Source organism: Cariama cristata, unplaced genomic scaffold, assembly GCF_000690535.1.
Source record: "Cariama cristata isolate BGI_N322 unplaced genomic scaffold, ASM69053v1 scaffold4736, whole genome shotgun sequence".
Taxonomy (NCBI): domain Eukaryota; kingdom Metazoa; phylum Chordata; class Aves; order Cariamiformes; family Cariamidae; genus Cariama; species Cariama cristata.
In genome coordinates this window covers 19,994-42,090 of record NW_009623715.1, presented here as the reverse complement: position 1 = coordinate 42,090, position 22,097 = coordinate 19,994, and the positions used below count along the sequence as shown (strand labels likewise).

Sequence of the window (22,097 nt, the reverse complement as noted above, 5' to 3'; positions counted from 1 at the left end):
CACTGTTAAAAACAGTCAAACCATTAAAAAAAAAAAAGAAATTAAAAAATATGTTTTAATGATTGTGAATTTTTCTCAAAGAAAGCAAAGGCAATTTTCTTATCAAATATTGTGTTAGTTGCAACAGAACCAGCAAAGTAAATAAGAGGGTTGTTTTATTTCATAAGCAGCTTTTTAGAGTAATGATTTATAAGCTTAGAGGAGGCAGGCAGCTCTGGTACCACAGCTTCTCCGAAGTCACCACAGCTATTACACAAGCTCTGTAAATCTCCCACATTAGCCTATTTGCTTCGTTTGTAGCACTGCCCCAGGTACAAACAGATACAATGCAAGACTTTGTAAATCTTATCGAGGTGACAGGTAAAGTGTAATCTTTAAAAGTGGGCTCTGTACCTTTCTGAATAGATCCCATTTTGAAAGGACGCAATGTACACCTTTCTTTTGTCTACTGGCATAACATCAACATAACCGCCCTGGTTGCGGACTACACCAGCGTGTACTGCTGCCCGGCAGATACTGGATATCTAAGAAAGAATGAGGAGAAGATTAGTTTTCATTCATCCTTTTATTTCAAAATTTTTTAGAAGAATACCAATAAAGACTTTTAAACTAAGTTCTAGGAAACATAAAATAATTATATTTATTTCATGACTAATTTTATTAATCTTACAGTATTTAAATCCGTTTCATAGGAATTAAGCCCGTTTATAGAAATACAGACACTGCCTCTTCAAAGATGTCCTGCAGCATGACTCCCAAATCATTTATTTCAGGCTATTTCAGTTCAAAGATCAGGAACATGTTTGAATTCTTGACCTCTTCAAAATGAAAGGCTCTATCAGCCTTCACTTCAGCAGCAGAGAGATAGTAAAGCCCAAACCGTAGTCAATTATTATACAGTTTAATCTCCAGCCAGACCCAAATAGGGGAACCACAGAACAGCAAAGGCATACTGCAGTCGTGTGTTTCTAGGAGGATGGTCTACCCTGAAGGTGAGGGATAGACTGCAATAATTCCATCTTTAGGTGCAACACCTCAAACAGCAATGAAATGATCCATATTCAAAGGGAACAACACAATTTCCTATCCAGGCATGGACAAATACTAAAAGCTAATTAAAGGTATAACATGAGCATCAATCAGAAGATAGAGATCTAAAATAATTCTTTAGCGATGACAGTTGATTAACGGCAGACTAATGGCTTTAGCTCCTCAACTCTGAGTGAGGAAATAAAGCCAGGAGGTGAAGATTCTCCAGTTGCTTCAAAAGAAGAATTTTTAAATCAGAGTCTAATTTCATAGACATTATGCAGGCAAAATTATACAGCACTGTTGGGCCCCAGGCCTTGAGAACAAAAATCCAGGTTGATGCAAACACAGACCCACCGTCAGTGAAGGAAGAGTTGGTATGTGAACTACTACAGGAGCTTGACCCCTACAAGTCAATGGGCCCTGACAATATCCACATGAGGCTGTTAAAAGAGCTGGCTGATGTCTTTGCCAGGTTGCTTTCCATAATCTTTGGGAAGTTGTGGAGTTCAGGGGATATTCCAAGAGACCAGGGGAAGGCTAATATCACCCCCATCTACAAGAAGGGCTTAAAGGAGGATCCAGGAAATTAGAAGCCCAACAGTCTTACTTCAGACCTTGGGAAAGTTATGGAACGAATCCTCCCGGCGGCTATCACAAGTCAAATGAAACACATGACTGGGAAAAGCCAGCACGGGTTCACCAAGGGCACGTCATGCTTGACAAACCTGACCGCCTTCTATGACAAAGTAACCTGTTCAGTTGATGTGGGGTGAGTGTTGGACATTGTCTACCTGGATTTCTCCAAGGCTTTCGATATGGTTTCTCACAGCCTCCTCCTTGAGAAACTGATGCGTTACGGTCTGGACAAGCGGTCTGTGCAGTGGGTGGGAGCTGGCTGAGAGGCTGCACCCAGGGGTGGTGGTAAATGGCTCCTTTTCAAACTGGCAACCTGTCACAAGTGCGGTCCCCAGGGGTCAATATTGGGCCCAATGCTGTTTAATACCTTCATGAGTGATCTGGATGATGGGATCAAGTGTACCCTGATGAAGACTGCTGATGATACCAAACTGAGTGGGGAAGTGGACACTTTGGAAGGGAGAACCACCCTGCAGGAAGACCTGGATAGGCTGGAGGAGTGGGCTAACAAGAACCTTATGAAGTTCAGTAAGGACAAGTATAAGGTCTTGCACCTGGGACAACATAATCTGGGAGTGCAGCACAGGCTGGGATCTACCTGGCTGGGGAGCAGCTCTGTGGAAAGGGACCTGGAGATCCTGGTGAACAACAAGCTCAACAGGAGTGAACAGTGTGCTGCTGTGGCAAAGAAAGCCGACAGGGTGCTGGGTTGCATCGACAAAGTCATCACCAGCTGAGATAAAGAAGTCGTTATCCCACTCTACTCAGCATTGGTCAGACCACACCTGGAATACTGTGTTCAGTTTTGGTCCCCACTATGCCAAAAAGATGTGGAAGGTTGCAGGGGGTCCAGAGAAGGGCCACAAAGACGATCAAAGGACTGGGAATCCTGCCATACGAGGAAAGGCTGAGAGAACTGGGTTTGTTCAGCCTTGAGAAAAGAAGGTTTAGGGGAGACCTTATCACCATGTTCCAGCATTTAAAGGGTGGCTACAAAGCAGATGGAGACTCCCTTTTTACAAGGAGTCACATGGAAAAGACAGGGGTAATGGGTACAAGTTACTCCTGGGGAGATTCCAACTGGACACAAGAGGAAAATTTTTCACAATGAGAACAATCAGCCATTGGAATAATCTCCCCAGGGAAGTGGTAGATTTGCCAACATTGGACACTTTTAAGATTCAGCTGGACAGAGTGCTGGACTATCTTGTCTAGACTCTGCTTTGGGCAAGAAAGGTTGGACCAGATGGTCCCTGAGGTTCCTTCCAACCTGATATTCTATGATGCTATGAAAATTCTCTGTGAAGTTAACAGCAGTTTCATCTGAGTGGAACCTACATTCTCTGGCCGTTAATTCCTCTCATGAACCTATGTAGCATAAAAAGTATAGTTCCAGCTATAGTGAATCTTTACTTAAAGCCAAGTTGTTTTGCGGAAAAAAATCTTCACTGCAATAGGTCTCTCCATAACCAACCTTAAAAACTTGGCCAATATAAATACCAGTACCAGGTCACACAAACCAGTGTTTAAACAAGAATTGTATTTCTTCCAGTTATAATTGGAATAATTTATATCTGTTACCGTAGCTATTTTGTAATCTCAATGCTATATAAAATCAGGAATTTAAAATAGCAGTGATCTTCTTACTCTTATTTCAAGCACAGAACTTGCCAGTTTCACTGTTACATAGTTTGTCTTTTATTGTTACAACATTTCTAGGAGTAAAGATTTGAAATTGTTTATGCAAAGAATCTTTTGCAAAGACATTTTATAGTTTGAGGGTACCTAAGACTGCCTGTTCCAATGTCATTTGGAAGTTTGCAGTCAAGTAAAAAAGAAAGGAAAAGTCAAGGGATGGAGATTTTGACAGAAAATGCTACTTGTTGGAAACCATTTCCAGTAAAAGATGGGGTTGCTGTTAGTGTTGGTACCACAACCGGTTACTGGATCAATGAAGTATGGATAGGCTAATGCACAACATTTTAAAGTTAAAGGCAAGATGCTTATATGGCATATGTGAAAAAGGAGAGGTCAGAAAAATGGGGTTGATGAGGCCAACTTAAAGGTTATTTTCAGATGAAAAATAAACTGATATTCTGATGCTGCTTTCCAGATGAGATTGGAGAACAAATGCATGTATTTTTTTTGAATATATGAACAACTAAATGAATATAAATTCATAATTATGAAATAGCTTGTAAGAACAGAGATGACAAAACGCATATAGTTTTATTAACATATACAGAATATAATTTTTTTTAGAAAGTATTATCTGCTTTGAGCTTTCAAGAACTGCTCATTGGCTTGGCAATCTTCATCTAAATGGAATCAGATTCCAGTACCGATGCCATCACATTTCCTATACTTAATAATATTATGTCATCCTGATCACACTTCCTTGAACTGCTAAGGTGAATCTCCTGTTAATTTAAGCAGAACAGGTTTTCACACTGGAGTCTATCACAAATTTCAGCATATTATTGATATTTTACATCAGCAGCCTTATGCCACTTTCTAGAAGACTTCAGAGATTTGGGTTTGTTTCTTTAATGTTGATGAACTCACTCCAAAGCATATATAAGGCAGTATTTTTAAGTTAACATAAACATTTCATACAGCATTTTATGACTTTGCTGTATTGCTGTGCTGTGAACTCTCTGAAATTCATTAGTACTTAACAGGTCATAGAATTTGAATACCAAGCTGCTTAATTATTTTCCTTCTTCAGCTACTCAGCAAAATACCAAATATCTACCACAGCATAGCAGTACTCTGCAAAGTCATTTTAACCACAAGTGTTTCTCCCTCATCATCACAGGACTGTAGAACTAATTAATAACTTTTTTACATCATATTTTTTATATTTTACCACAGCAGAGAATTACGAATACTTTTGCACAAGCATTAGGGAAATACTTCCATATATGGTTAATGAAACAAAAATTAATATGGCCAAAGTCTTCAGATGGTATGAAATTATACAACTTCATCAAATTCTTTAGCTAAAAGACCTTTGTTGATCTCTAGCCCCCAAAAGGAGACTCTTTTTTTTAAAAAAAATAATTGCGCAATCAACATCCATAATGTAGAGTCACTTCTGCTAAGAGATTGTCTTTGGGAAAATGTTGCCTACTGTGAAAACAACAGGATAAATATAAAACTTAATCTCTTTAGAAATTCTTAAGGCAACTGGAATGTAGTTAAGAACTTCTACCATATACATATCTAAGGTGTGTCCATCAAAATAAAATTTTACCAAAAAAATCTGCAAGTGAAAGAAATTCCAACTGAACTATTGTAGCCTCTCCTTCTCTCTATGAAAAAGTTTGTTATTTTGGTGCCTTGATAGTCCAGGGACTAACAGCAACCACAAAGGACAATCTCTGTCCAGGTAGGTGCTGCAAGATCATCTCCAACAGAGTTCAATCACATCGGTCCTGACATGATTCGATTCTTGGGCAGGTTTTCATTTTCTTTCACAAATTAAGTCATATAGAAAAGTGCTTTAAAAATACATACATTGTTAAACCGCTTGTCAACATGACATGATTCTGAAGTTCCAGTAATAAGATTCAAAAATGGATTAACCGAAGTTGAAAGGTGGAACCAACTCTTCAGCACAAGTTAGGAGCAAACTTGCTTTTTTTCCTGGTCTCCCAACAAGACAAAGCTGTTTAGCAGTGAGGCCAGTAGGGACACAAAGCACAAAGGTGGTGATGTGTTTGGGCCATATGAAGAATGAGTAATTTGTACTTCTTTCTGCTGAGAACAACACATACTACAGTTCTCATTCATTCCATAATAGCTCTATTCAGAAAAGAAACTAATTGTACCATAAACTCGGAGTAAGAGATACTTTTGTTTTAAAGAGCGTGCAATCTACCTCAAGACAAGTGAAACAAAAGGAGATCAATTGAAAAACAGAAGGTATAGAGCACAGAAGGATGGGTATTATGTGAAAAGTCCCCACAAACATAAGTTTATAGATGCTGGCTATATGGATCATGTGTGTGATTTATCTGCCACAGACAAAGGGACAATAGCTAGCAGACTGGAAGAACAGAGGATGAAATAATGAGGGGTTTTGTTTCAATCGAGTTACGGACAGTCATTGCAATGTCAAAGGAAAAAACGAATGGGAGGGAAAAAAGGGTAAAAATTCAGTGGGGCACTACTGATAAACCAGAGAACAACCCTTCTCAGGAACACGGAGGAAAAGAAGTCACCATAAAATATGAAATGAGTTTCAGAATGGATGCCTGATCAGACTAAAGCCAGAAAAGGAAAAATTTAACTAGATTCTCATGAATACTAAAAAAATGGTTTTGTAAACATATCTTTTTGCATTAATGACATCTACTGTTATTTGCTTTTTTTCTTAATACCTCTACAAAATCTTCATTTACTGAATTCAAGTGGCCCAAGCAGTAGTGCAAACCAATAGTCATGTGCATACATGCATGCATCCACATACATACATGTGCATTTCTGAAAAAAAAAGAATTTGCAGGAATGTCACAAAACCCCCATCTGTTTTATAGAATCAACCAAGTAGACCATGGACTGCAGTTTCAAATACACTTGCTAAGACAAGTGGGCAAATGAACTCTCTGTTTCTATGAACAAATCTATCTGTGAATACATGAAAAACTGCAAAAGAGGACACACTTATTAAACAGATCATTCTCTATAAATACTTCGCCTGAAACTACTTCAGTAATATGTTATAAATGCACAAAATACCCAATCATATTCTTTAGTGAACATTTCAATGAAAAGTATCTTAGTTTTAAAATAATTAAAATGTTAGCAACAAAGGAACATTGTAGAAAATCACATAATGCTGATACCATTGATGGGAACATCCGTACAAATATAAGTAGGACACATCTGCCTACATCTGAGCTAGATGCCCTAGGACCCTTCTGCAGGAAATGGAGAGGAATAGACATCTCTATTAGGCAATTCACCTCATACTGAGGTAGACACTCTGAAAAGGTCAAATGAATTCTTCTCTGCAGATACCCATTTATCTCCTTTACCACTATACTGTGTGTACTACAATCTACTATAAACACAACGTAGAATGGCACCTTCAGTGTAGATATCTACCCTGACAGCATCTGAAGTTGACAAGAAGACTCCCATCCCTGGTTTCTTACCTGTGTTTATGTCCATTTTTTCCTAAAATCAGTATGGTTGTACACATTTCTATACAATGGAGATGAATAATGAGATAGCACATCTAAAATAATTTCAAAGCATAACTCTATAATACTCATTAAAGTCATCTGGGACTTCTCCAGCCAAAGCAAATACATATTCTGAGATGTCCTGTGTAAGTTAAACAGAAATGGGTCTTCTTTCTCATACAAGTCTTTTCTAACTCTCTGGGAAACTTTGGCTGTAGCCTTTGATTGCAACCACAGAACGAAAAGAAAATAGTCTTCCACAAAATGGACTTTCATTGAATCTATTTTCCCTGCCCCTCTTATATGCATTAAGGACCCAGTTCCAGATGCACAAATTAATTATTTTCCTGAACTGGGAGTATTTCTCACGCATGTAACACTACTTATAAGCAAGAGTGTTTTCAAGACAAGTTACTCATGTAATCTAATGGACATTGGTTAGTTTCAAAATAACGATGAATAAACACGTGCAAATTATTTTCACACATTTCAAAGTGCTGGAAAGTAGTGAAAAATCATCACCTGACCCAGCTGGTTTCCATACTTTTCCTTATGACAGCTAAAAGACAGTTAAAACATACAGTTTACTGGCAAAGATGTGAACTGCTCGCTCTGCCACTACAACCTGGCTTCTCCATAGACAGATGACAAAGGAGGGGCATAAAAAAGAACTCTCTTCGTTTTCTCTATCCACTTCAGAACAAAACATGACGTAGAAAAGACAGGGAAAAGAAGTTGTAGAGGAAACAGAATGACAAAAAAACTACAATATTAGTCCGTTAAAATAATATGACAATGTGAGATACTTTACATAAATATATCCAAATCCTGCCGCAAACATTTAACTATCAACACAGATAAGAAATATCCAAAATAATGAAACTGTGGACATTTATTTTCAGAATAATTTTTGGGGTTAGTTTAATCTGACAGAAGTTATGGTTGATTCAGTATCTAAAGAGCATGGGTTTAAATGACTATACACCGCCAACACCGAACAAACTAGTGGGAATTTTGATAAAAAATTGAAAATATGGGTCCAGAGACCAACGAAGTCTACAGTGAGTTTTCAAATAACTTTTCGTATCTTCAGCAGCTAAGTACTACTAACTTAAATAGGAGCCTCTGAAAAAGAACTTTTCAAAAGACTGTAAAAAATCAGCATATGGAGGAAAACTGGATATCTATATTATATTATCTTTACCTTATAGCTTTTCATAAGATATTATATTTCATTATACAATGCAATGTAAATCACTATACTTACATCAGAATAAATTCGTGTTCCAATTACTCGAGCATAGTGTGGATTTGCCTGCATACAGTTGTGAGGGCAGTACACCCTAGAAACATCAAAAATAAACACGCACAGTTAGGAAGAATGATATCAGAGTATTGCTATATCATATTCAACATCAGCATTATTGAGTTTAAATCAGTTTGATGAGGCACACATATAGGTCTATACTGACACTAAAAGACTGTCAGTTTTTGAGGCTTTGACAATACCAGTGAAAGCATTGCTGATATAAGTTGTGGTTTATAATAAAGCACTTGAAAAAATACTTCAACAGGTCTGATCTTCTTCCCTTTGGATAAGTAGATGGTGTTCCTGTTCAACATATGTGAGGCCAGTAGAAAAGCCAGATAGAAGAGCCTGTTCACTCTCACATTATTATCTGTTTCTACAGCATCCTACACAAACCGTACAGTTGAATACCTTCTCAGGAGAGGCAGATCTGAATGAGGACCTGCTCCGATGCTGATGACCCGGCGATGAAAGCCAACTTAGCAACCTACAATGAGGGTAAGCGCTTGGCATTTGTGGCTAAAATGAAAAACTCTGGAAAGTAATGAGATTCCTAGCTGATTCTAGGAGATCAGAAAGCTACTGAAACAAAGACTGTCTTTATTCAACTGCATTTTGTTAACCTTTGAGAAAAACCCTCTCTGATTCATGCCTGCTATAGCTCCACAATTCACAGGAAAACCATGTGGGAAGCTAACAGTATAGAAGGTGTCAAGCATCTTATTTGGTAATTGTGATATGCTACAAGGAAGAAGGGTCAGTCAGCTCTAGGTCTACTCTGAGCTGTCTCATTTGAAAAATAGGTCATGCCCTAATGGCTTTGGAGCCACCCTGCACGGCACAGCCCTGGGCAAGCATTCTTCTCCAGGATGCTATCCACGCTCCAAACAATATTTGGGATGTCACACCACTTGGACATGCTACAGTCTTACCAGATGGGTAATTTAAATAGGCTGATACAGCTAAGAAAGAGGTTTTTGTCTCAAGGAAGCAATATGTCCAAGAGGCCTTTTGAAGACCTGCTGATTTATGATTAGGGCATGACAGGGAAAAATGAGGTTGTGCAACCAATGCCGTAATAGCTGACTACTGTTTGCAGCTCCTGAGGCGACAATTTCAGAATTAAGTTAAGAGCATGCACAGAATCTTGAACAAATCACTGCTGTTGTCAAGTTCGTTAAGTTGATGCATCAGAATTCATCAGTTATTTTTAACGTTACTTCAATTTTAAAATTTTCTTAAAGACAGACCTTACTTTTTCTCTTAATGAAGATAGTTTTAGTTTTTAATAATGAAGGAAAAAAGAAAAAGATAGAAGAATGACATTGTACCCATCCATTCCTGCGTTCCACTCCTTCGCTTACTTCTCCACATCTTCCAGCTAGAAAGCCAGTAGTCATAGCCAAACACCAAACAAGTCCACGGACCCAAGTGCTACATGGAGGGATGTTTTCCTAGCAGTTCTGGCTTTGTACTTGCTTCCTCTGTTGGCTGTAGGATTGCTATGAAAGTAATCCTGTGGATATCTCCAGCTTAGCTTGCGGTAAATCATGCTACAGTGTATTTACCTTTGACTCATCTATGGTTTTAAGAACTGTTACCCATTTCCTTCCTCAAAATATTGTGGCACAGGTTCCTTTCGAAGAGTTAAAACGTAGGCTTCAAAGAAATGGCACATATATTTAAAGCTGTTAACTGACCTGCAGACCACACCTTAACCATATATACTTCAATTTTTTTTGCAAACATCTTTGCTTACTCTATCCTTCAGAAGTCCCAAACAAGTTCATAACTTCTATGATAAAAATCTGTATCATATCCTTTATTTGCCTGTCAAACAGATGCAATAAAAGTCTATTTTGCCCAAGGTGCATCAATATAACACCGTACAATGAAAAATAAAAACGCATTTTTCTTTACAGTCTTTAGTCTAACCAACTATGATTTCACTAAGATTTTCCAAGGGACCAAAGACAGATCTTTATGAGCAAAAAAAAGTGAGATTCTAATGAAAAAGCCTGTCGATCATCTTTACCTGACTGACCTTCTACTTAGACCAGAGACTGAAATACCAGTAAAACATTTCTGGCTTCATTTTTATAGCTACTGTTGTCACTTTTATCAATGACAACTATCGATAATTAGTAACTGACAGAAAATATGGCAGCACTTTAAATTAATAAAACTCAAAGAATTTTACCTTGGACAGTGTGAGGCTGGTTTTTGAAATGGGCACAGTTGTTCCACTGTTGTTTCACAGGTGACAGCTTGAACTGAAGAAAGTAAACCAGAAACAAATAAATGTGTGCTATTTAGAGAAAAAAAACCAACTCAAAGTAGTACTGAGGTTATAAGAAATAAATGCTAACCTGTTACTTTAGAGACAGTGAAGGAGTTAGCAGACTGATATTTTCTGAAGAAGAAATAATAGAGTAGTCAGTAAATAACGTATCTCAGTGATTTCTTTTAGCTAGAAGAATTTTTATTAGAGAATCAAGAAATAAACTCTAGACATTGTCCCCAGTCAATTTTTACTCACTATACTCCCTCTCCCCATTTGTGAATCTATTTCTTGCAATGACACATTCACTTTGGACTCCCAGTGCATCTGTTTGAAAACCAGGAATGCATGTTAAACTCTTCCAGTAATTTAATTTACTAAGAGGATAAGTGTGCTAGAAACAAATTGTGCAATCTATTTGTCCTTCAAAATGTAGCAACCAAACTCTGTGGTTGCTCAGAAGCATCCATCAAACAGAAGAGATCGTTCGCTTCCCCCTAAAGGTTCATTCCTACAAACAGCTCCAACACTGAAAAGACTTTCTCCTGGCAGTCTTTTTGAAAAATTTCATTAAATTTTACTTTTGGATCTTGTGTCTATGTTAAATTGTCAGCAGTGTCACTAAAAACCCAGTATAACATACAACAGTCTGTTTTTCTCAGTAATCATATGGTGCCCACGTGTATCCATTTCCTGTTGTTATATAAAGTCAGGTATATACATTCTGTTGTTACATTACAATTGTTGAACACTTCTATTGTACTCCTCTTTATCTCCTATTTTCCTCTTTTACTCCCTTTTTTACTCATTGTATATCCCTCTGATTCTAGTATTTTTCATCTGCAACAAAGAAGTTGATGATGCTTTTGGCACCCATAAAGTTACTTATTATTTTAAAAAAATTTCAAGGAAATGACTCCCTTTGGAGCAAACTACTCCTGTGTGCTCCACAGCACTGCAATTTGTATTCAGAAACTGTTTGCTTGCATTGGTTTATTTTTTGTATGGCCCACCAATTTCACATTTGCTTATTTATTGGCTTTTAATTTGCTTTCACTGAGTTAGCTCACACTTCTCTTGCCCTAGCATTGTCAAACACTGACGCGGGAATAGTTCACTGTATTCTATTGTTGATTAGCCTGTTGAGATGCCATTAAAAAGGGTATCCCAGGCTATGAAAATGTAACGGTTGAAAAAACATCTTTATTAGCAATCCTGATTATAAATCAAAGGAGCTGAAGATTAGGAAGTTTGCTGTCTGTTGCACTGACATTCCCTTTTCTGTCTTTCTGTTCTGCAATATGCACTAGAGGGGAGATCCACTTCATTTCATCCGCTCATCAAACAGATACGCAGTTTATGCAAGGCTCCATCTAGACACCCTGGTGAGAATCAGGTAGCTGCAAGGTATCCCTGGCCTTATTGATGGGCCTTTTGAAGGTTGAAACTTTGGTAAATCATCTTTATTTATCCCAAATACTTTGATTTATAGACTGACTTACGAAGCTGATGCCTGATCACAATATGTTGTAAATTCTCTCTAAAAGGTGATGTCCTAAATACTATAGGATTTAACGAGGAATTATGTCATCTGTGTGCACACATAGCGGCAGGAGTTTCCTGATACATACTTGTAGACAGGAAGGTATAGAATTGGTCCTTTAACAGTCTTTTATCTACAAGGCATCTGAATTTTTTTTTTTTTTTTTTACAACATTTGAATCACAAAACCAAAACGGCCATTACTGTTCAGCAATGACACGATTATCCATGCCCACAGCAAACAAAACCAAGCGTTAATACCTCGCTCTGAGTTCCAGTTCTCAGAGGATAGGTGCTAAACGTACTCGGTAGACTAGACACTCATACAATTTTGTCTCATGTGGCACAGAAACACAGAGATTTCAAGTGATGGGAAATCAAATCCTTCTAGTTTGAAGATCTTCTACAGTTTAACTACTACTACATTCCTAAGAAAGCTGGGTCCTAATATATTAGTATTGCTATAATCCAAGATTTACTTCTCTCGGTCTCAAAGCACTTAAAAAAAGAGATATTTGTCTGTATCATCCTTTTCAGTGGGGGTAACAAATCACAGTCAGATCATTGGATGACCCAAAGAAACTGATATCAATGCCTTAAGTGCTACCCAGCTAGCCCAAGTTTCAGGCCACTGAATTTAGTCTATCTAGTCAGTGTTTCTCTCTATCCTGGATTAAGTAAATCTTTGAAAAGTGAAATTATGACAGGTGTCATAGCATGTGGCATTCGTTTGCACAGCACAGAGTGAGAGCGCAGCCTCTAATGATTACCCATCTCCTTACCCTTGGGTTCACACCTGAGCCAAATAAATCACCAGCAAAATTCCATTTTCTTTCAGTTCAATATTACTCCTACATTAACTGTTACAGACATACTACTATTACACATGCACTAACTATAGACACAAATAAGGGTAGCCATGTACAGCTCTGCAGAATAGATTAAGATACAGTGAACAGCAATTTGCAAATACTAATAATATCTTAGATTCAAACATACTAATATTGAGTCCTATCGTTGGACAATTACATATGGAAACAGCCAAGTATTCTCCACTTTTATGCACTGTTCTTCTGGTTTTTCTTTCAGCATGTCAAGTAGTATTTGGATTTGTTTTCACATACCAGTCTTAGGGTAAGCACCTGAACAGTGTAGTACATCTCCAATGAAGCTCCCACAGTATGCAATATTATTCCATCACTGGCCAATGCAGAAATTGTGCAAAACATTGGTCCAAAATATCATATGTAAATTGTGGAACTGTGATGAAACTATCAAGCACCTAGGAAGAGATGTATTTTCTACCTGGTTTATATTGTTCATATGCACAGTACAAGAAGGTCACTTCCAAACACAGGCTTGTACAATTATTGCCTTGTTAGCTGTCAGAGATTGCTGTGTCCATGGTCCAGCCCTGGAAATATTACCAGCTTTGTCCAAAACATGTAAAATAATCTACTTCAGTGCCACTATGTACTAGTTTTCAACAATAAATATATACACTTACAAATGAATTAATTGTGTACTCCAATTACTGAGATTATTTAACTACAAATATTAACCTTCTGCCCCAGTGATTTTGTAAATTATTTCACCTTCTTTTGCATCATTACTGCATCATTTTTCTGACCATCATTAAACACTAGCTAAAGTTCCAGAATGGATAAAGTACCTGTATATCCACATGCATTTTTATAGCATTTTCACACTCTTTATGATAAAATGTATGAACAAAATGTTATTACTGTGATATATTTTGTATGAAATAAAAAGAAACAGGTGAAAAACTTTCCACACATTTTAATTTTAAGAAAACTTACCCAATTGACTGAATGCCATTTCTGTAAGACTTGATAAAGTAATTTTTCCTTCCTTGCCTAGTGACATCAACCCAACCACCTTCATTGTCTAGGATGCCATAATGTATGGCAGCTTTGCAAATACTGGATTGCTGAAAAACAGAAGGAAAAGCAGTTCCAGGTCAGACAAAGCCACTATTTTACATTGTAATTTATTTTTGAAAAAAACAGGTTTTAATTACAACGTATCTTTAAAAACTTGGTAGATACTCTATTAGTTTGATGTGGTCTATGTAGGTATTATTTCAAATGAAGAAAACACCACTTTTCCTTACTCAGAGTAAAACTACACTCATTTACAGTATACTTGTTCACAGTAGCTATTATTTGGTATACTGTTTTTCAGCTCTACAGAGTGAATTATACATATTTTCAGCCAGCACTAAGCTTATATAAGTAGGTCTATCTTACTGAAACAATTTATACGAGTGTACCCACAAATTCCTGTATTTCTCCTTAAGTCACAACTTCACATATTTACTTGCAAATATGTGGACACAAAAATTCTGCTTCTGTGCATAGATAAGAAGTATGAAGTACATTCAGACAGTACATGCAGAACAGCAGATGCAAACTTAGATCGTTTGACGCTATCTTAAACAGTTGGTGTAGGCTTTTATATTTGGTGAATATTGATTTCTTCAAAATCCATTCTTAATATGATTTTAACTAGTATTCCGACAGAAAAGACATTTCATTAAACATTCTACTCGTACAAAATCTAGTTTAAAAATATTTTACCATTTCATAGTGTACACTTCCAATAACTTTGGCTTTGCTATCCAAACAGCCAGCAGGACATTCATACCTAAGAAAATAAAATACAACATGGTCTTAAATCCTGGGATTACAAAAAGGGAAAATATTCCAGCTCACATATAAATATAGCCTTTTAGAATAATCTCAGAATGACAACTGTAAAATTTACCATACCTATTGCAAGTTGTTCCTTTGCACTGATCTCTTAGCCTTACTTCACATGACACAATCTGAGCTAAAACAAGCAAAAAGCAATTTCACTGCAATGAATTTGATACTATATAATTCAAATTTGTTGACGACTTGCAAATCAGGTAAATTCCTTACACATTTGCTGTGTGCTTATTACTTCATTTTTCTCACTGTCATCAGTGCCTGTGGAGCCTGAAGGGGAATGAGTTCTTGGCCGGCTTTGCACCGTTGCATCCTGGGCTTTGGATCGCTGCCGTTCAATCTCATTGGTTTCCTCTTCTGGTTCGTGGGGAGAATAAGGCCTTTCCGAATCCTCTGTTTCAGAAAACGGGCAAAAAAATAATCTCTCAGGAAAAAAAACAGTGCTTGTGGAATGTAAATCCCTTACCACGTTTCAGTAACATGGCTTTGTTCTCACAAAATGGTGGACGAATAGCAGGAAGAAAGCAAGGAAAAGTTTACATTGCTTCATCAGATGAAGACCTCAAGACTCATAATACATCTCAAGTATGTTTCTGACGCTGACAAAAGTTGTTTTTTTTTATAGCACAAGCAGCACAACTGAGGTATGAAAATGCTCTTAACACTCCTGCTTTAGTATCTTTATGTCATCAGAAAACCAATAGAACAAAGATGATATTTCTATTATACATCAGGAGAGTTTTACCAAGTTCATAGTTAACTCGCAATTAAATAAGCTGATTTCATAAAAATATACACCTGAAAATGAGGTCCTTCTATTCATACATAATGAAGACAATTTTGAAATACTCATCACTGAATCTACATTTCTTAAGCAGGAACCATAAGGAAGGTATTCGGGCACACTCATGAAGATTTTATGGTCCACATGAACCTTCAAAAGTTACTAACAAAAATTGCTAAAATACTTGTACACAGGATAAAACAAATAGCAGTTTCATAATATGCTGTGTTTCAATGCTGTAAAATATGAATGGCATTATGAAAATGGTAAGAAATTCATAATCATCCTGGCTGACATTTTGTTTAATTACTAATGTCTTCTAGTCTTGTTCTTGATTTTTCTTATAGTAACGCACATGGCTATGTCACTGAGATAACGTTTCCCTATGAACAAATGACTGCATAGACTTCCACTATAATTACAGAAAGGCACACAAATCGCACACAGCGACAGTCTACATCCTTGTGTATTAAAAGTCCTCAATCAGTACTTACATCAGCAGGAGTTCAGTACACTCCACTCCCTCTGGGGAGGCTTGGCCTCACGCATCGTAAGTACATGATCTCATTCATCATAGTAAAGTAGGCCCCTACCAGGTCTTTGAGCACATGGATAATACATTCTATTCCACTCTGTTAAAGCATAATGATTAAAGAAAGCAAAAGAAAGGTTACATTTCTCTTCCCCTTAATAATTGTACTGTTGAAATAGTACATACCTCTGTAACAAAGATTTTCTCTGCAACCTCCTCCGAAACTAGGGGGACATGCGGAACAAGGGCGGCCAGGTTTATAAGGAGCATGACCCCACCAGTTACCCCTTGACATCCAAAAAAAAAAAAAAAATTAGCAAAACATGCCTTAATAAATGAATATATTAACATTAAACAGCATTTAGTATGTGGATAAATAAATGATGAAAACCAGCAGACACTTAGACCATAACATTGCTCTGATGTTCCCAAGTAACAAGTGATAGGATGAGAGGAAACAGCCTCAAGTTGTGCCAGGGCAGGTTTAGATTGGGTATTAGGAAAAATTTCTTCCCTGAAAGGGTTGTCAAGCATTGGACTAGTCTGTCCAGAGAAGTGGTGGAGTCTCCATCCCTGGAGGTATTTAAAAGCCATGTAGATGTGATGTTTAGGAACATGGTTTAGTGGTGGGCTTGGCCATGCTAGGTTAACAGTTGGACTCGATCTTAAATTTCTTTTCCAACCTAAATGATTCTATGATTCTATACCAAATGCACAGGAAGTAACTGAAAAGTCCATGAAGAAAAAAACCAAAGTACTGCTGTAAGATCTTTTCAGATTGGCATAGCACTGTAAGACTAAATTCCTCAATTACACAACTACAGGCTCTGCTCTCCTAAATAGAATATCCTGTAGAATTTTATCTTAACCATGGGCTTCATGTTACACATTCCTTAAAATCACAATGGGGAGCCACCTTTATTTTTCAGACAACTATCACACTACAACAAAGATCTCTGATGTTGTATGCTAAAACACAGGCCAGAAAACTGAAGCTCTAGAAAATCACAAGAGTATTTGTGCAGCCAAAGGCTGTCTTGGGAACAATGCTCTACTTTGTAACAGTACAAAAAATAGAAAACCCAGACTGATTTCCTTTCAGATCGTTTCCTGGATTATTATAAAGTATCTTGCCCCCTCAAGATATATTTGGGTGTCAGCCTACTTACTTAGGAGAATAATTGCATACAAGATAGACTGCTTTTGGCCAAATCTGCCCCCAGATATTCATGTTATGACACAAATTAATTGCACAACCGATTCTGCTACTTGTAGCCCAAACAACCTATGGAAAAGGAAAGAGAAAGACATATGAAAACCAAAGCTGATTAACATAAAATGAAAACCATCTCCAAACTTCAACGTATAAAACTCAAATCACAAAAGTGATGTTATATTCCCCTTTGTTATAAATGGGTTGAAGTGACCTAATTACAAGTGTCAAAAGGCCACTCGGTTATATCCTAATCAGAAAGAAAAGCTTTACATTGATACAAAGATATGGCTCTCATTTTACACAAATGGTCTACGCATGCATTTGAAAGTGTAGTAAAATATTTACAAAATGTGATCTGAGAAGTGATTCCTGGAATTACAATTAGTAGATAATCGTGAGTTAGAAGTTAGGTTCCTATGCCCTGCAGTCCTCAGCACAACTTAAGGACCCAGAGGGGTTTAGATAGGTCAGACTGAGAGAACAAAGATTTGTCAGCACTGAAAGGAGGTAACATAAACGATAAAACTATTCACAAAAAACCTCATACACCGAAAAGACTCAAGTCATGGATTTTAAATGAATATGCTTTCATGTCATTGCAAACTAATGTGGCTGTGCTCCTTTATTCATCTGTTGAAACAATTTTCATTGCAGATCTCAAAATAATCTGAACGACAAAGGCTGGAATGTTCAAATTAGACAAATACGACAGGTGCTAAACTGGTATTAATTCAAGATAAGTCAACTGTGTAGTTCCAGCAGGATTTCAGAGTTGAAAGAGATAGGTACTGTGAAGAATAATTAGATCTCACATGTAATGGGTAAGTGTAATTATAGTTATTTTTACAGAAATGGTAAATAAGAATATGGAGGCAATTCTGTCTTAAAATTAGATACAATTGTAAATTGTGCTTGTAAACAGAAAACCAATGTTTTTAAATTAATAATTTTGAAGTTTTCTACTATTATATTGAAAGCTAGATGTGGATTTTAGTATAATCTGAGAATTTCCCATTCACTGAAAACATGACTGATTCTCCCCTGGAAAAATTCAGGCTACATACACAGATTTCAGAAGTTCCAAATAAATTAGTTCTTATCCAAATTCAGAATCTTGCTGAAGTTAAAGCAACATGTTAAAAACTCTTTTTAGGCGGAGGAATTCACCTAAGAAAACCTTTTTATTTTTAAGCGTGCTGTTTCTTCAGCATATTACAGAAAGGACTACTAGCATACTAGCACAGAGACTAGATTACACGGAGTGCACTGGGCAGTAACACCCAGTTTAACACTGGGGTTTGTGAGCTTTTTCCTTAATCCTGTTAAGGAAGTGATATTTATGAGGATGACGTCTAAAGATTTGTACAACAACCCTACTCTATGTCACCAGTACCCAATGCTAGTAACTATGGAGTCTAATAACAAACCCCTTTTGTGCTTCAGTGCTATGGTATATACTGCAAGATGAGTATGTTTCATGTGTCATATCGCAACCTAACTGGAGGTCTTGATTACGCTTTTCCGTAGCTGACAAATAACAAACCCACGTACATACCTGCGTGTAATGTGTACAAACAGGACCAGAGCATTTGTAAGGACAATAAGGGTTGCATTCATGAGGATGGGGATACGTGAAATCTCTCACTTCATCATACCATGCTTGGACATGAAATGTTGGAGGTCTGTACCTATGAAAGCCAGTAGTAGCCTATTAGATCATTCAAAAGTTGTAGCTTCTATCACTGTTCCTTTAAGTAACAAGCAAATTTTGTTAGGTTTAAAAACAAAACAAAACAAATCAAATATAGTATAAAACAGTATCTTAAACTACCTTCCCCAGTGTGCCCCCAAATTCTGTCCAATTGATGGAAGAAGGCTTGCAGGCCCATGCTCCCATAGACAGGTTTCAGCCCACGACTCTGCAGATCTCTCCAGTTCTGTGTCCCACATCTGAAATTTTAAAGAAAAGAAAGGGACATCTTCTTAGAAATACTCGTTACATATCTCATATTTTAAAAAAGGAAAAAAACCCCACAAACATAAAGGCTTGGTCATTTTTAAAGCTTCTGTTACCAGAGTAGAAGACTGAAGAAAAAAGTGTAACTTGACAATTATATGCCCCATTTGTGTTACATAAGAAAGAAAAATGTTTTCACCAAGAGAAAAAAAAGTTTTAATCCCTTCACAGCATTCCCTTTAGAAAGCATGTGCAGCCATGCTGCAATGAATAAAGCACAAATATGAACCTGAAAGGCTTAGTTCAACCTTCCAAGCTAAATTAAGTGCATTTTCTGTCTTGTGAGCTTTCTTTTTAGTAACAGGCACTTTTCTTAGCCAAAAGGGTATTATCCAACATACTTTCAACATCAGGCTTTATTTCCTCTAAACCAATAGTTTATCTGAAATGAAAGCGATTTTCTCTTCCTTTTCTATAATCAGCTTTTGTTGAAATAATACACAGTGCAAACACAAAATATGAAAACTAGAGTAAAGTTGTCATTCATTGATTTTATGGCTAGGTTGGCAAAAAAGGAGGCATTCATGTTAGTAACAGGCATGCTTAGGACAAGTTAAAAAGATTATGAATTATTGTTTATCACAATTGTTCATCCTTATTTTTTATTCTTTAAGGGACATGGAAGAATAGGCTTGTAGCTGAAAGGCAAATGCAAGTTTCCTTCTTTCAAAAGTACACTAAAACCTACTCTTCCTGAAAGAAATTATACCATATTGTGTTTGTATAATTTTTACTGCGCTAAGCTGGGGCTTGCTCAAAGTGATCCCTCTTAGGCAAAGTATCCATACCGCTGCTTGACTTTTAAAAATGTCCTGATAGTTGCAGAAATAGTTTCCAGACAACCTGACTCTGATATCAATGCTCAAGTTAGGAAACTGAAATATTTCCAGTAAGGAAACACATTTCTTGATAGAGCCTCGATTATTTCATCATAAGTTCAGACTAAGTTTCTTAGAGTCAGACTGCGTTATCCAAATAACAGTAATTCAGTATTTCCAAACCTAAATTCCCATGCAGACACTGGAGATCATGTCTACAAATTTTTGGCACAGATTGAAGGTAAAAAAACTCCTTAACACAGCCAAAGAACACACAAATATAACTGACAAATTCCATGTGCTAGAGTTTATTTTTCTATTGATTTTGACATGCAGTTTTCACCTTATTAATCAGATTACTCATCAAAAACAAATATGTCCCTGGTTATGCAAGACCATGATTAATAAAAGACTTTAATATCACTCAGTTTAATCCTAGAATATCTGTTCTTGGTTCTCTTCTTCAGAAGTCTCTAATGCACTGAATTCCATTTTGTCCATTATTATTAATATTATCAGCAAGTAAGAAATTTATAGTATACATTTTGACTCCCAAAATGCCACATTTATTTTGACTGAATTACTCTAGCAGTATAATAATGACAGAATAAAGCTTTTAACCCACAGAGGGATACAAAACCTGCTGACTCTAGGCGACATTAGGAGTTTTCTATTCACCCTGTTGGGCCAGTATTTCAATGTCACAAGCGATAGCATTCTTTAATCTCCATAAGAAAATATTCTAATCTTAAATCAGAAAGTTTTATATGACAGTTTGCATAAATATTTTCCTCTGCCCTTTCCTTGTCACATCACCATAGTTCTAGTTCTTAATCCTATAATACCCATTGTAAAAAACATAAAGATTAACACACTTCTTCCACATATATATTTTGTTCTTATAAATTGTAGTACAATTGCTTCATCATTCTACAATGGAATCACCAGACTGTAACATTTTAAAATAAAAACCACTACAGTTTGCCGCATATATTGTACAACAAGTCAGCTCAAAATCTTATAGTACTTAGATTTAGCTCTGAATATGAACAAGTCGTAAAGTTAACATATTTCCCAAATAATTGTTGTTAAGAATGGTTTTACCAACTGGATTCCGAAATACAGATTGAGAGTAAATTAGAGTTATGCTAGACCAAAATGTGGGCACCTGCTCACTTCTAGCACTTCCCACCTCCAAAGCCAGCTAAAATGTCTTTTAGCTCTCATGAACCTCAGAAAACCACAATATATTCTCATTTAAAGCATCCCTCTGCATTTTCAACTCTTAAAGCAGCAGTCATGATTAAAGGAATTGTACTGTTGTTGTGTTGGTTTTTTTCTCCACACGAGTTTCAAAATATTTTATGCAGCTATTTTAACTGAAACAATGATTTTTTTTTTTTAAAGATCAGAGCTAGGCAGTCACTAGTAGCTGCCTGAATCAATTCCTCAAGCTTGTGAAGTAATTATCTTTAACACAATTTCTTTTAAAGAGCGACGATAGCTATGCATGACAGCGCTATCCAGAACTCTGCAAGAATAGCTTTTTGATGAAAAACTTAAATTCATCATTAATCCTCCTGACAGATGAACACCCACCCTCCAAGGTACTGCTGAAATTGGATATGGTCTTCAAAAAAGTTCCTTCTTTAACCGTTTCTCTGCCTTCATCCACAGTATAAAGTATTGCCTTTACTCCCCTCTGCTTGCCTAGCTGGACAGAAGCACACTTCCCAGTTTCCAGACCTCAACCTTAGCTGCAGCAAAGAAATTATCTCCATGACTGAGCAAATGGGATACAGCGAAGTTCTTTGCAGGAAGCATAGCAGAGGAGACAATATCAGCAATGAGGAGCGTTGGGTGTTTGGGTATTTTTGCTCATTGCACACTCATTCCTGACTCCAGAAACGCTTGCTGTATGAGCCAGGGAGTCAACGCTCTCTTCAAGAACGGGTTTATGTGTTCGAGATTATCTCAGGTAGGAATCTGCACAATTCCTTAAGGGA

At 36.9% G+C, this 22,097-nt stretch overlaps 1 protein-coding gene across 1 annotated transcript in view; it reads right to left on the bottom strand.

The window, feature by feature from the left end:
• Positions 1 to 22,097, bottom strand: part of CRISPLD1 (cysteine-rich secretory protein LCCL domain containing 1) — a 43,293-nt gene that overhangs the window by 2,006 nt on the left and 19,190 nt on the right. The window contains exons 2-13 of the mRNA XM_009702860.1: positions 19,088 to 19,206; positions 18,812 to 18,944; positions 17,210 to 17,325; positions 16,227 to 16,327; positions 14,938 to 15,117; positions 14,785 to 14,845; positions 14,593 to 14,659; positions 13,813 to 13,943; positions 10,539 to 10,582; positions 10,370 to 10,442; positions 8,128 to 8,203; positions 394 to 524 (exon numbers count right to left, since the gene is read on the bottom strand). Coding sequence (XP_009701162.1) covers positions 394 to 524; positions 8,128 to 8,203; positions 10,370 to 10,442; positions 10,539 to 10,582; positions 13,813 to 13,943; positions 14,593 to 14,659; positions 14,785 to 14,845; positions 14,938 to 15,117; positions 16,227 to 16,327; positions 17,210 to 17,325; positions 18,812 to 18,944; positions 19,088 to 19,206 — 1,232 coding nt within the window. The remainder of the gene's footprint in view (positions 1 to 393; positions 525 to 8,127; positions 8,204 to 10,369; positions 10,443 to 10,538; positions 10,583 to 13,812; positions 13,944 to 14,592; positions 14,660 to 14,784; positions 14,846 to 14,937; positions 15,118 to 16,226; positions 16,328 to 17,209; positions 17,326 to 18,811; positions 18,945 to 19,087; positions 19,207 to 22,097) is intronic.